The sequence below is a fragment of the Doryrhamphus excisus genome, chromosome 6, assembly GCF_030265055.1.
Source record: "Doryrhamphus excisus isolate RoL2022-K1 chromosome 6, RoL_Dexc_1.0, whole genome shotgun sequence".
NCBI lineage: Eukaryota > Metazoa > Chordata > Actinopteri > Syngnathiformes > Syngnathidae > Doryrhamphus > Doryrhamphus excisus.
The window spans coordinates 22,696,926-22,713,105 of record NC_080471.1 but is presented as its reverse complement, the minus strand read 5'-3'; the positions used below and the strand labels follow the sequence as shown (position 1 = coordinate 22,713,105).

Below are 16,180 nucleotides of genomic sequence, written 5' to 3'. Positions count from 1 at the left end.
ACAGTTCAGTTGCAAATGTGAAAATTGTCAATAGTTTATAACAAAAGTGTTATTTTCATGTAAAACAACCATTTTTTGTGTTGTTTATGACATTTTTGGCTATACATATATATGTTAAATTTGAGTTGAAGTGAAAGTTTTCACAAAAAGCCATTTTTTTCTCAGTTTTTGGTGAGAACTGATATCTTGTTGAAACTTACCTATATTCTACTGCTGATTACTAAAGAACACAAAAAGGTAATAACAATTTTTTTCTGTGTGTGGAGGCGGCAGACAAGGCAAATAGAAATGCATGGATATTATGCATATCATATCGCTTATATGCATATATTATGGCAGTATATGGAAGTATATGGAAGGACCTTGTGACACCCCTCGTTCAGGCAAACGTTTTGCAATGCTCAACAATAGACACAATGCATATCCTAAAGTTAGTAGCTAGTTCCTGACTATGTAAATACCTGAAGAAACTCATATAGGCAATATTGTTGCAAATTTTGCAGCACAAAAATGTCTTAAACCTTTTTGAAAAGCTGCCAAGTGACCAACAGGGGCGCAAAAAAAAGGTCTGTGCCCTGGGGTGGGGGGTTTGGTGTGTGACAGAAAATACCACTGGTATAGAGTATTTTTGAGAGGTTCACTCTGAGGTGCTGTAACATCGCTTGTCAAGTGAGAGCGCATTTGTCACAATTTTCAAACATTGTTTTAGCCCAGAGCTCCAAGGACTCGCCTGTCGTGCCTGCTCACAAACAGCAGGTTTGCAAGTAGTCTCAGTATTGAGGAGGACATGATTGCATAACCATCAGGGAGGCATGACAGAGGCGTCTGATCATCCCAAATTTATTCTGCAGAGTGACAAGCAACACGCACCCAGTCATAAAGAACTATCCTCAAAAGAGAGAACAAGGCGTCCTGCAATAGAGGACACCGCCTTCTGATCTGCACATCAGCCCCTCAGTCTGGGAGTTCATGCAAAGATTTAGAAGTAACTATATATGCGCTATAAGCCATGACAAGTCTTTCACGATGTGCCAACTATTGAGAAAACAAAGTCAAATCAAATATATTCACAGTGGACGCAGTCTGTAGAAGTACCCATCCATATAGTATACCACTTATCCTGTTCAGGGTCCCAGCAGGTCCTGGAGTCTCAGTAAGACTTGGACTGTCACAATAATAATGACACTTGTGAGTTGACACCATGTCAGTTATGTCAACTACCAAAACCTGAAATAGTCGGCGCTTACCTTCATTAATACGGACTCGCTGAGTTTCTCACGGTTGACAATCTTTATGGCGACTTTCTGGCATGTTACACAATGAACTCCGAGCTTGACCAATCCTACAAAACAAAACAAAACACATCATTAAGTACAGTGTTCAAAAGTGTTAACATAAATAAAAGATAACGGATGAAGTAGATAACCGTGAAGTAGTAAAGTAATATTACCATGTGTGAAGACATTGTTTATTGACCACACTGATGTAAAACGGCTTGTGACTTTAGTCCATATTAGTATTACCGACTTCATAAGTGTAGTGACACTTCCTTAAATGGCTCTGTGGGTTTTATTTGGATCATAAAGGCAGCAGAAGAGTGGGCCATTTGTGTTATTGATTCCTATACTGTACCAAATAGCTGCAATGCAGTTGTGCTGTGTTTGCTAAAACGCTGTCCAAGGTACTGCACAGCCACAGCCGACATGCACACACAGTTAAACAGAGCCAAGAGTGAATGAATTGAAATGAAGCTACCAGAAGAATAAGTCATGATGACACTTTAAAGCTTAAGTGGAGACGCAACCCTTCACTTGAAAAGACTTGAGTGTTTCTCAACCTGCGGGTGTTCCGATGCTTTTCCACGCTGGCTTTAGAATCCACAGGACGTTGAAACTGAACTAAATCCTGTGATTTGCTACACGAAGAAAATTTGAGTGTGTCTGCGCTGCCTTAATAAATGTTCTCAGACACAAACAAAGTGGAAAACTGCTGTGGACAACTACATGGGTGTACAGTTACAGTGGAACCAAGTGATGTGTGGGCATGACTTTCGGCGTGTTTGGCAAAGGAAAAACACGACAAAAGCGACTCAATCCATTTTCTGATCCAGGGATGATTTGGAGCTGCACTCAAATTCTAAAAATTAAAATTCAAATGCTTCAATAACCTAACGCAAACTATAATGTAACCCAGGTTTTTTAGTACAATACATAATATATACAGTATATTATATACATAATTATATACAGTATTTTATACATACAATGTACGGTCTGGGGCTGCAAGGCGGTCTCACAGCTAGGAGACCCGAGTTCAATCCCACCCTCGGCCATCTCTGTGTGGAGTTTGCATGTTCTACCTGTGCATGCGTGGGTTTTCTCCGGGTAATCCGGTTTCCTCCCACATTCCAAAAATTTGCTAAGTAAATTGGCGACTCCTAATTGTCCATAGGTATGAATGTGAGTGTGAATGGTTGTTTGTCTATATGTGCCCTGTGATTGGCTGACCACCAGTCCAGGGTGTACCCCGCCTCTTGCCTGAAGACAGCTGGGATAGGCTCCAGTACCCCCCCCCCCCGGCGACCCTCATGAGGATAAGCGGTAGAAAATTAATGAATGAATGAATATTTCCCAATGTCTACGTTTTTGTAAAATTTTGCACGTAACAAATTTGACCATTTGCTCTGTGCTGTGTCATTTCGCACAGTGTGCAAACCAACGAAGGGCGTTGGTGACTCAGTGTCCCTGAATGAATGTGAGTGTGAATGGTTGTTTGTCTATATATGTCCTGTGATTGGCTGACGACCAGTCCAGGGTGTACCCATCCTCTCGCCCGAAGACAGCTGGGATAGGCTCCAGTGCCCCCCGCGACCCTTGTGAGGATAAGTGTTAGAAAATGAATGAATGAATATTTCCCAATGTCTAGGTTTTTGTACAATTTTGCACGTAACAAATTTGACCATTTGCTCTGTGCTGTGTCATTTCGCACAGTGTCCAAACCAACAAAGGGTGTTGGTGACTCAGTGTCCCTGAATGAATGTGAGTGTGAATGGTTGTTTGTCTATATGTGCCCTGTGATTGGCTGGCCACCAGTCCAGGGTGTACCCCGCCTCTTGCCTGAAGACAGCTGGGATAGGCTCCAGTGCCCCCGCGACCCTCGTGAGGATAAGCGGTAGAAAATGAATGAATGAATGAATATTTCCCAATATCTAGGTTTTTTTTACAATTTTGCACGTAACAAATTTGACCATTTGCTCTGTGCTGTGTCATTTCGCACAGTGTCCAAACAAACAAAGGGCGTTGGTGACTCAGTGTCCCTGAATGAATGTGAGTGTGAATGGTTGTTTGTCTATATGTCCCCTGTGATTGGCTGACGACCATATATATGTATTCTTGAATACCGTTAATGTTTGATATCAAATGCTAACTTGACATAATACATGAACTGTGTGTCGTAATGAACGCTACGTAGCTTGACTGACATATTACCAGGTTCTGTACACAACTATTGAGGAATTAAGTGTAATTATCTTTATTGCCATATTCAATGTAAAAAGAAATAGTTGTTGGCTTTGTTATTAAAAACAAAAATATCAGTAGCTTATTTAAGTATTTTCGCAAACATGCAAATCTACACTGGAGCTGAAGAGTTTTATTTGTATTGTTAAGATTTTGGTGCATTTGAATTCTCTCTGGGGAGGAAAACAAAAACCTGTGTATTTATGTTGTGCTTGAATGTCTCAGTTTGGTATAAACATGGCCGGGGGCAAACACACACACACACACACACACACTACACTTTAACAGTTTTTATTTACAACCATAGAACAATACTCAGAGACACTGACCTGAGTTTGCAACTCCACAGAATCAGCAAGTCCATCAATCTCTCTCCTTCACCCCCCCCCAAAAAAAATAAAAAATCAATGCCATCAAAAGCCCTTGGCTTCACACACTATTTCTTTTCCGTGTACTTATATGCGGAATGATACATAGTACATAGAGTCGCTGCTGGTGGAAGGATCCACACTTCACCGAGCAACACAACAGTTGCTGACGCTCAGTTTCATTCAGTAATTGTATTGGTGGGAGATTTGAGTGGGCGTCTCGGGAGGGGGGAAGGTGGGGACGGGCGGCTATTCATCACAACGTCTGGGTTGATTGATGACATTTTAGAATTATTATTGAAGTTTCTGTATCCTGGCCTGAGTGTGAATCATTTCATTTCAGCAGAGCAACCTTGCAACTCTACTCGCTTCTCCTCGGATGACTTGTCGGTATTAACATTTGGCTGGTAGTCTAATGACGAACTTGTGAACTGACACACAAATTTGCAGAGGTGTTTCTGCGAACAGCGCTGTCTATTTTAAGCTGTGGAGTTGCTATGGGAGTTAGCAGACACGTGTTGAGTCTGTTTACGCTCATTTTCTTCCTAATGCAGTTAAGAATAACAGAGTCAAGAGACAGAGAGGACTTTTTGTCACTCGTGAACTTGTCAGAACGCTTTCTGTTGCCGTTTTCATAAAAAAAAAAGTGGTCAATTGATTATTGAACTTCTAGGTAGGAATGGAAGCGGACCATGACCGTGAGCCGACTTTGACCAACCATTGAACCGCTACTCCTCCACATTGAGAGGAGCCAGATGAGGTGACATGGGCATCTGGTTAGGACGCCTCCTGGACGCCTCCCTGGGGAGGTGTTCAATTGGACATGTTGGAGAGACTATGTCTCGGGATCCATGTTAGAATAAAATGTAGATAGAATGAATATAGTATTAGTTATCACCCTTATATCCATTTGCTTAGACAATAGAAAGTGTTTGAATGAAGGAATGTTCCCGTGACCCTGATCAGAGACCCCCAGCGACCCCCAGGTCCTGGAGGTGCCTGGATGCGCCAACAGCGACCCTGCAGATGTTCATGTTAATCCTGCAAGAATGTGCCAAGAGAAGAACTCATAAAACAATAAAAGTAATTACTCTCACATATAAACACACACGTAGACAAACAAATACAGCTCGTGCAACTGCCTTCCCCCCCTTAGAGTTGCACGACCATGTAGTAGGGACCCCCGAAAGAGAGGAGTGTGAACTGCATATTGGGTATGTGGTTTCACTCTCCTCGCTGCGAGTAACTTTGAATATTGTTGTCTGTCTCTTCTGTATTTCTGTATTTAAGTGTTATTAAAAGTGTCACAGGAGTTTGAACTTGACAATCCACCGGGAGGAGCTGGACGGAGTGGCCGTGGAGAGGACCAATCTGCTTGGACCCGACCTTGGATAAGAAGTAGAAGACACAGCCATAAAGAGTGTTTTTTTAAGTTCCACGTCGGTCACTGCAAAATGATTAATGTGCAATAGGAATATTACTGGACAGCTTCATTTCCATCTGGAAATCTACAAGGGAGAAGAGCCCAGGATAAAAAAGCTCCACTCGCGCGCCTCTCCCGCTTTCAATCTTGAGCTTTGAGAAGCCCTAAGCCAATGCAGGCAGATGGTAGTAGCTTATGCTGGCTTAGCTTTCTCTCCCCAAGAGAGGGGGCTGGCTCAGAGAAGCTCAATGCCCATAGACGCAGCTCTGTGAGCTGCTTTCCACCGCTGCTCTCTAACCCTGGATACTTGACGTGAGGGCTACGGCTCTTTCCCCGGGATCAAAGTTTGAAAGGAAACAAAAATGTGCTAACAGGGCTTATTACGTCAGCTTTTTCTGACCAGATGGAAAGCCCTCAAAAGTAGGCTGTGGGAATCCCTTCATTCTTGGAAAAGGACATGAGCTGAATACCCATCATTAACCAAAACGTTGATGTGTATTTGTCATCTTCCATCCTCACTAGGGTCATAGGTATGCTGGAGCCTATCCCAGCTGTCTTTGGGCGGAGTACACCTTGGACTGGTGTGTACAAGAATCACCAGTTGTTGTGTACTAAAGTCATGGAGTGTCAATGTCTGGAACAGAACTGTCTCTCGAACCACATTTATCCATCCATTAGGGTCACAGGGGTATGCTGGAGCCTATCCCAGCTGACTTTAAGCAGGACTGACTTAAGTTTGAGTGCTTCTTTAAGGGATTCTGTCATGTGTATACTGTATTTTCCAGACTATAAGTCACACTTTTTTTCATAGGTTGGCTGTTCCTGCGACTTATACTCCAGAGCAAAGAGTGATTATTTACTGTTTATGTTACATAAACACTGGACACATTTTCTGTTCATGTTTATTTTTTGTGTAGCTAATAGCCATTGTGTTAGCATATCTTTCACCTATTCAGCCTGTTCTATATTATTTTATTAATGTTAGAATTTGCCTTCCAAGATGACTTAATGTTGGTTTTGGTCAATTAGTTTGTAAAATAAATTCATTCATTCATTCATTTTCTACCGCTTTTCCTCACGAGGGTCGCGGGGGTTGCTGGAGCCTATCCCAGCTGTCGGCAGCCAATCACAGGGCACATATAGACAAACAACCATTCACACTCACATTCATACCTATGGACAATTTGGAGTCACCAATTAACCTAGCATGTTTTTGGAATGTGGGAGGAAACCGGAGTACCCGGAGAAAACTCACGCATGCACGGGGAGAACATGCAAACTCCACACAGAGATGGCCGAGGGTGGAATTGAACCCTGGTCTCCTAGCTGTGAGGTAAAATCAATTACCCGCAAAAAATGCGACTTATACTCCAGTTTTTTTCTACCTAATTATGCATTTTTGTCCTTGACTTATAGTCCAGAAAATACGGTAATAATTGCCAAAAAGCATTGGAAATGTAATCAATACCCAGCCATGCAGGCATTGACAGTGCAGTGGTTGACTGAACTGACTTCCGTGCAGTCAATCAGGTCTTCTGCAGTTGTTAGTGTGCTTCACGCCTCCCTGTGAGTAGATGTTGTGTGATTTGTTCGAGCCCAATAAATGCTTTCTTGCGGTTGAGCAATGCAAGGCAGCGGCCTGCTGCTTGCTGCAATTATGAAGTTAACACAAGTGTGTACTGTGTATAGTGCGGTTCACTTCACATGGTCCACAATAAATTGATTTACCCTTTGCCATCTTGTCTCTGACATAGTCATCTGCCAACGTTGGAGACTGTGGTACACTTCTAAAGGATTTGATTTTACCGTCCAACTGATGATTTTTTGCAGACAAACAAACTGGTCACTTTTTTAGTAATAGAAACACAGGCACAAAAGACTTCTTAGTGAGCAAAGGGATGTCTTCTAATAAGTACATTTTCAGCAATTTATGTAAGTGCTGTTTATGAAAACACAAAAGCATAAAAAACATCTCCCATGCACAGCCATGCATGATGATTGCCTACTCTGTTTAGTCTACTTGTAAACCTCCAAAGCCTACCAAGATGAAGCAAAAAAAAAAAAAAACATCAGTTGCAAAAAGCGGCCCAGACCAACAGAACAGCTTCAAAAGTCGGACGAGCAACATCACCCTGGAGTGCTAGGAGGCACACTGACGCACGCATACAGAAACTGTTTACTTGGCCTCCTTGAAAGAAGACATTTGTACAACAGCCTCCTTATAATCAACTTCCCGCTCCAAGGTTCTCCTGACGAATACAACAGTAATCATATTTTACACTATTTTTCTCCCATATTTCATTACAAAGTCCAGATTCCAGAATTATTGCACCCAGTGCATGTGTATAGAGGATCTATGAATGTAGGGACACTGAGTGGCTTCAAGTATGGTGTGAAATATAATCCTGCCTTCCTAATTCCACACAGACGAGGCAGACAAGGTCAAGGAGCCCGCCGACAGGACCGGGAAGAAACAGAAGACCAAACAGCTGGGCCCCACCAGGGTGACCTTTTAAAGGCGGGGTTGCATCTATGTTGCTATGGAGTTTGCTACGTGATGCTCGTATCACGGCACACATTATATGTTATAATACATGATATATACACAGGGCTGCAATCTATTTGGTAATGGTGATGGTTTTAATTCATTTGAACATGCATCAGATTACAATTGAATGCATCACATAATCAGTTCACAGTTCCACATGTCCAAAAGGAGTAGGAAGAAGCAAAGCTTATTAAATCCTACCCCTCCATCTGGTACTTTTACAATCAGTAACTGTTACATTTGTTCACTTCCTGCTTTCCATAATACAGTTTAAGGTTTTTATTTTTTTTATTTTCTTTATTTTTTTCTTTGTGGAAGTAGGTTTGGGCCATGTTGACATTGGAGATAAAATTGAGCAAAAGAATATGAAAAAACTAAATGTCATGTTACACATATAGTCATTTATTTCACTCTATCACGTTTTTTTTCAAAAATATATGAACACCTTATGCCGTTTTGTGTCTGAATTCAGCCTATTTTGTCAGATTTTGTCAGATCAGCAGATTTAAATTTCAAGAAGACCAGGGGAGACCGTGCTATGGAACTCTCTCCCCTCCCAAGTAAAAAAGGCCCCCAACATCGAAAGCTTTGAGTCTCGTCTTAAAACCCACGTTTAACTCGGAGTGAGTTGTATGGTCCTGTGTTTTTTAGTTCTTTCTTTTTATTTTAATTGGTTTTATTTTTTTTACACTTTTATTGTTTTGTTTCTTGTTTTTAATATTTTAATATATATTTTACTATTTTATTTCTTATTTGATCTTTTAGTTTTGGATTAAATTCAATTTGTATCTTTATTTATTGTATTTTATTTTTACGTTGTATTTTTTTTACTAGTCTGTGCAGCACTTTGGAAACTGTGCTATATAAATAAAGTGGATTGGATTGGATATCACCTCATACTTCAGTATGTGACAAAAGAAAAACAAAAAATAAATAAAAAACTTAAACTATATTAAGAAAGCAGGAAGTGAACAAATGGCCCAAACATACTTCCACAAATAAAAATGAAAAAAAAAAAAAAAAAAAACCTTAAACTGTATTATGAAAAGCAGGAAGTGAACAAATGTAACAGTTACTGATTGTAAAAGTACCAGATGGAGGGGTAGGATTTAATAAGCTTTGCTTCTTCTTACTCCTTTTGGACATGTGGAACTGTGAACTGATTATGTGATGCACTCAATTGTAATCTGATGCATGTTCAAATGAAATAAAACCATTACCATTACCAAATTTTACAATAGTTTTACCTAAATTTATCATTATTTGGCATTATTTCAACTCCATAGTCAGGGCACTATTTTTTCACGTTCTGAAACAAGAAGGCTAATGATAGAGTGCATCACTCGCTATAAGCTTTTTGACTGGCAGATCTCAGAATCCTTGCCTCATCATTATCCAAATATATGAACAAGTGCTTTCTTAGAACCTCTTCACGTGCATGACAGATTGTTTCCTGGTGGCAAAACAAACACTGCCAGCAGTAAACTAATAACACAGTGACATGACAGCACCGTAGAACATAGTGACGCTGTGGAAGCTCAAGGGCTAAAAGTTGCTCTTCCAGTTGGAAATGTATAGACGAGCCAATCCACATGACTCCAACAACCAAACTAGCCAATGACAGCGGGTCTAACTTCACATTCCGAATCATCATTCAGGTTAGGAAAAGTGCATCACAATGTTATTCATCAAGTGGGAGAAAATCATCTACACCGACTTCATCAATCTGAAGATATCTGACATTTTAACGGCAGCTCACATCGTGAATGAAAAACATAAACAGATTATAATGTTATCATCAGAGGCATCATCATTTATCACAACCTGGTCTGCATTGACATTGGTGTCAATGTGTTGTGTACTATTTACATTGGTTTATTTCAAACTTGGACTGGAACAAAAAAATATTTTATTAGTCGATTAATCTGAAGTTTGCTGTTTCGATTCGGCCCCAGATTAAATATATATGGACCAAACACAAACAGCGAGTGATTTGGACCGCAACATATCAGAAAAGTGGAAAAAACGTCCCTCACTCTTATCAAAAGTCAAAACTGATGTAAGTGAAGATCCTGAAATCCGAACAAAAATCGAGAGCTAAGAAGCATAAAAGCGAATTCAAGAGTCAACTTGCATGAACTAATTAAAAAATACAAAAATGTATTTTAAAAAGTTAAGAAGAATATTGTGTGAGCTCTGGCGCACTTCTGTGACATGAATGCTGCCAGCGTTTTTTTTTTGTTAGTTTTTTTCCGATTGTGGTTGCAGCATAATAATGTGTTTATTTTGTGTAATTTTCCTAATTGATGGTTTTGTGGGAATTTTTTTTTTGCCAACAGAACTCTGTAAAAGTGAAATTAAATGTTCAGCCATTATTAGTAATTGTTTTTGCATCATTTTCTCCATCCATCAATCCATCCATTTTTTATGCTTATCTCCATTATTGTCACTGGTATGCTGGAGCCTATCCCAGCTGTCTTTGGCCGAGAAGCGGGGAACACCCTGGACTGGTCGCCAGCCAATCATAGAGCACATATAGACAAACAACCATTCACACTCACATTCATACCTATGGACAATTTGGAGTGGCCAATTAACCTAGCATGTTTTTGGAATGTGGGAGGAAACCGGAAACCCACGCATGCATGGTGAGAACATGCAAACTCCACACAGAGATGCCCATTCGGAGATTCAAACCCAGATTTTCCCAATCTGAATGTGTGTCTGGAATTGGATTTTCATTATTTTCTACGGGAAAATGTGCTTTGGTTAGAGTCCGTTTTGGTTTGAGTTGGACCTTCTGGAATGGATTAATGCCGTTAACCAAGGTACCACTCTATATACATTTATCTCGTTGTGGTTTTGTATATTGCGTTCCTTTTTTTGAGGAAGCAATCTCCCCCATTAACTTGATCAAGTCAGCGATATCGTTTCTCACTAGAATCTCACTGCCTGGATGTCGTTACAAATTCAAAATATTCCTCTCTCATTTCTGGCCTGAAGTGATAGGAGGCTCAGACCACAGAGTCAAACGACTGTGACACTGTCAGAGGAATATACTGTGAAAATCCCAAAACGGGAACATCAGAGCAAACATGAATGAAGACATCGCATGCAGATAACGGAGAGAGATGAGATGGCGTCGGGGTATTGCATGACCATGTGGACGGTGCAAGGGGAGGGAGACAAACTGGTTACCGTAGATAAACAACGATACAGGGGATACTGAGTCAAAACATGGACAGAAAGAGAGGCAGAGGAGGACAAGTCAGGGAGACTCAGATCTATTTTTAATGCCACTGACTGGGGATCAGCAAAAGGAATGTATAATTACAGCCTCATGAATAATACAAGCCGGCATCTTTTAATTAGCCGCACTAGGCACACTGCAGCAAACGTGGTTGATGGGACAAACACATGCATATACGCACGTGGACATCACACACATTCCTGCACAGTATATGCACAGGGACGAAAAAGGATGGCTAGAGATACGAGGCTATTAGCGCTTGTAGAGTATGATCAGTATGCATGCTAAACGTATTGCTAATGCGGCGGGCTCCTCCTGGGAGGCTGGAGTGAAATCAAGAGGTAAAAATGATGAAGTAAAAAGTGCTTGGCAATGACTTTCTGACAGACTGAGTAAGAGCAGCACCTCGACACAGTCTGCTTGTCATGTGTCGGATAAGAATGGACTTTAATGTCTCGGCTACTAAACACATCAGCGACTGATATATGCTGGTGGTGACTGTGATTTGTACAGCACGGTACAAAAGACGGAAATTATTTCAGCATCAAAAGCCAGGCGAGAAGTTCTCCTTAAGAAGAGGCCATTGAAAGTTATTTCACAAATCGGTCAGGCGAACCAGTCATTTGTCTATTGAACTGTTATAAATACATTTTCTATAGGATTCCAACCATTCCAAACACTTTAATTATAAATTGCTGAATTTTATTGGTCACATTTGTAAGTTAAATAGGCAAATAAAGTAAAGAAACAAAAAAAGTGATTTTATTTTGAAAAGTACATATAACTCTCATATTAATTAATTAACTCATATTAACTCTCTAACAAGATCTCAGTGTATAGACTGGTCATATATCTCATCTCGTTTCATATTATCTACATACTGTATTGTATAAAACTCCTGGAAAAAAACTGTTGATTTTGTTAATACTTGGGTTGTTTATATTGTTTATTTTCTATATTGTGTATTTTTGTACTGCTTAACTGACTCTGTACTCTTGCTGCTGTGCAATACAAATTTCCCCACTGTGGGACGAATGAAGGCATATCTTAATCTTAATCTTAATCTTAATGCAATTCTGTTTCATTACGTTTTAAAAACTTAAATCAGTTCTGGCGCTGCGAGGTCGGGCGGCCGATTTTGGTTTCAATGCAGATCCAGTAGCTCTGAAGTTGGTAACTCATAACAAGATGGGGTTTCCAGGTGGTACAGGATCATGTCGACCAAGACTGAAGTACAAACGGAGCGCTTGTTGTGTTGCAGTTACAGATTCGTTTGAACGGAAGATTCGATTCAGAAACTGAAAAAGAAACGAAAAACGATGACATTACAAAGAAACAAAGCAAAAATGCATTATATGATAAAAATGGCATTATATTTACATTTTGAAAATAAAAATAATTTTTAGTTTTACTTTATTGGCCTTTTATTTAACCTACAAATATGTCAGATCATTTTGCCTGACCCTGTACAAGGCCGAGACCTAAAACGAGGTTGTGGCGAGTACATGAGTCGAGCCAATTGTCCTAGCGTACTGAACTAGTATAATATTTGCAGAAACACTTATTAATTATTATAAACCATATCTTCTCGTTAATCGACAATAAAATACAGAGAAATGTCATATGTTTGTGAAGGGGCATGGACGTGCATGAGCTGGAAGGTGCACGTCGACACCTTACTTCTACAGAAAGGAAATGTAAGCGTGTTTTTTGTTTATTTTTTGTTTATTTTTTGTCTGTTAAAAATGCATAAACAGCAATACCAGCTCGAGTTAGGATTTGGAATATGCAAGATATTTTTATGCTCTGCTGAATGATTGAATTAATGTGACTGCCAAGATGGAGGATTATAAATCCATGCTAAAAAGCGTATACACATTGGACTTTCAGACAAAACAGGAGGTGATCAGACTTTTACAACAAAGTATCAGAGCACAGGGCACATCTATTCCATATACGAATAAAACATTATATTGCACTTGTTCTTCGGAACGTATTAATCTATATTGATTCATTGTGCCGCTGACTCAAAGGTTGTTATCTTTCTGACTGCTTTATTTTCCGAGCAGTATTGCAAACCTACAACATGTTTCCTGTCATTCCAAGGCACCATTCATACATATGAAATAACACAAATGGTTCGGTGATGATTATCAATCAGTCAGTTCTCTGATGGCCTCAATTGCGAGGTAAAGCGTGCGTGTATTCATCAGAGAAGCTATTTTCAACTGCACGAGAAATTATTACATGACTCACGCCTATTTCACTCCTGTGACGATGCCTTGTTTCATCCTGGTGCCATTTTGCAGTGCGGTAGCGTTTTTGTATCCTTGTTAACACATCTTTATGCAGTACTCCTCCGGTTCAAACCGAAGGATCGTTTACAGTATTCTGTAATACATTCAATGTCCAGAAGTCCAATCTTTTGTGCTATAGCTAGCATCCTCCTCTGCTGTTTGGGTGCAGAACATTTCATGGACATTGTGGTTTGTGTCGAGCAGAAAGTTGCAAAGACTACAAGCTAGCAAGCAAGCAAGTGACCATGAAACAGGAGACACGATAGGGCGGTACAAAGGAGACTGATTAGCAATGGTTTACAGCCAATCAGGACATACGAAAAAGACACTGGGCGGTGCAGACAGAAATTGCATAAAAATTGCATACAAAAAAAGTCAGTCAGTTCTCTGATGGCCTCAATTGCGAGGTAAAGCGTATTCAGCGCATTCATCAGAGACTGATGATCAACTGTACTTCACTCACGCCTATTTCACTCCTGTGACTGTGCCTTGTTTCATCCTGGCGCCATTTTGCAGTACGGTAGCGTTTTTGTATCCTTGTTAACACATCTTTATGCAGTACTCCTCCTGTTCAAACCGAAGAATCGTTTACAGTATTCTGTAATACATTCCGTGCGCGTATTCATCAGAGAAGCTATTTTCAACTGCTATCATTACCGATAATATCGATAAGATCAATCAACAATTGCTTTATCGAACAAAACCGGTTTCTGTCGGTTATGATGATAAACAAGAACGTAGCAGGCAAATCGAAATATATCCAATTGTCAACTGTCGCACACATACCCAAAGCCCTCCTGACGTGTTCGCGGCAACAGTTGACTCCAAAGTAATCAGTGCCTCACCAGCCATGACCCTCGTTGTGTATCACTGTTGTGTACATTTGACACAACTTCATTATCAAACAGGGATCAATCGGCGTCCTACAAGACAACTTCCGAACGGTAATGGAAAGGGACGGCCGACGCTCAACCACAAAAGCTACCTCTCTGCTCATCAAGAGCAGACGGGAAGCTTGATCCAAGTTGGAATGACACATCAAGACTGCGGCAGGATGTTATTTGCTTGTTATTTGGCAGGCTCCTATGCTCACATGTTCAGAGACTTCATTTGTAAGCTAATTTGTGGCTGGCAAAGACAAGTTTGAGGATGGGAGAGGATATTGGATGTAATCTGATGTCTCACTCCATCGTTGTTTGTTGATTGGCTTAATTGGCAGTGAGGGTGCTACAGCCCCAATTTCAAGAGCTTTAAAAGAATAGGAAATAGTAACTGTTATTCATTCATTCATTTTCTACCGCGGGTCGTGGGGCGTGCTGGAGCCTATCCCAGCTGTCTTCGGACTGGTCGCTAGCCAATCACAGGGCACATATAGACAAACAACCATTCACACTCACATTCATACCTATGGACAATTTGGAGTCGCTAATTAAGCTAGCATGTTTTTTGGAATGTGGGAGGAAACCGGAGTACCCGGAGAAAACCCACGCATGCACGGGGAGAACATGCAAACTCCACACAGAGATGGCCGAGGGTGGGCTTGAACTCAGGTCTCATAGGTGTGAGGTCTGCGTGCTAACCACTCAACTGCCGTGCAGCCGTGCAGCCCATAGTAACTGTTATTTTTACCTAAATAAAGCATAGCATTTGATTACACTGGTCCACTAGCAGAAGTAGTGAATCTTAATCTCACTAATAAAGAAAAAACAAACAACCATTCACACTCACATTCATACCTATGGACAATTTGGAGTCGCTAATTAACCTAGCATGTTTTTGGAATGTGGGAGGAAACTGGAGTACCCGTAGAAAATGCATACCCAAGCGGAAATTCCAACCCAGGTCTTCCCCATCTCCTGATTGTGTGGGAATACTAACCACTCGTCCACCGTGCGGCCCTACATTCCAATTGTCTAAAATTTTGACATAAAATATTTTATTTTCATTTGCAACGGTCTCTCTCTTGGAAGTAGACAAAATGCGTGCATGTACAGAAATTTCATAATTGACTTTCTTTGAAACTACAAGGCAGATAATTATAAGCAGCTGGTGGCCAACCTCCTGAAGTGCTACAAAGCCCTTGGCTGCGTACGCTTTTTGCATTCCCGGCTAGATGTCTTTCCAATGAAGTGTGGAGAAGTAAGTGATGAGCACGGGGAAGGATTCCACCAGGACGTTGCCGCTATGGAGAAAAATCATTCAGATACTGAATTAGGGGAACTTTGTTGTTTTAAATGATACTTTAGCTTGTTTTTCATAAGGTATTCAATCACCTGATGTCTTAAGATATTTATTATTTATTTCTTGACAGATAAAACTGAAATATTTTCAACATATAAATATTATTTTTAAGCAAAAATGCAATCAATTGATGTAAAACAAATATAATAATATTAACTAAACAGCAGAGTTATCAATTGATTTTCATTTTCATCTTATTAAAACCAATTAGATTTAGCCACTTTAATCTCGGAAGCAGATCATATCCAGCAATTTGCAGAACGGTGTTATCAATATTGTGGCGACAACACACAGGAAGTGATTAGAATCACAATGTGCTCTTATTGCAAGCAAGTAGCTTGACAACAGTGCTCAAACAGACAGTTTGAGCAGACAACAGATAATTCATTTAAGTTAACACATAACATAAATTAACTGTAACACGTAACCCCAAATCTAAAATATAATTATATGTACAGCAATTAAATTATTATTATTGTTTTTGTAAGTAGCCCTTGTTAGATTGCACAGATGTACTGACTTTCTACATTATCAT

At 40.2% G+C, this 16,180-nt stretch overlaps 1 protein-coding gene across 11 annotated transcripts in view; it reads right to left on the bottom strand.

Annotated features, from left to right (window-relative positions):
* LOC131131273 (serine/threonine-protein kinase BRSK2-like) overlaps positions 1-16,180 on the bottom strand; it is a 217,397-nt gene that overhangs the window by 79,338 nt on the left and 121,879 nt on the right. For all 11 annotated transcript variants that reach the window (XM_058075838.1, XM_058075834.1, XM_058075835.1 and 8 more), the window contains one exon: positions 1,248-1,342. In XM_058075838.1, coding sequence (XP_057931821.1) covers positions 1,248-1,253 — 6 coding nt within the window. In that variant the 5' untranslated portion in view covers positions 1,254-1,342. The remainder of the gene's footprint in view (positions 1-1,247; positions 1,343-16,180) is intronic.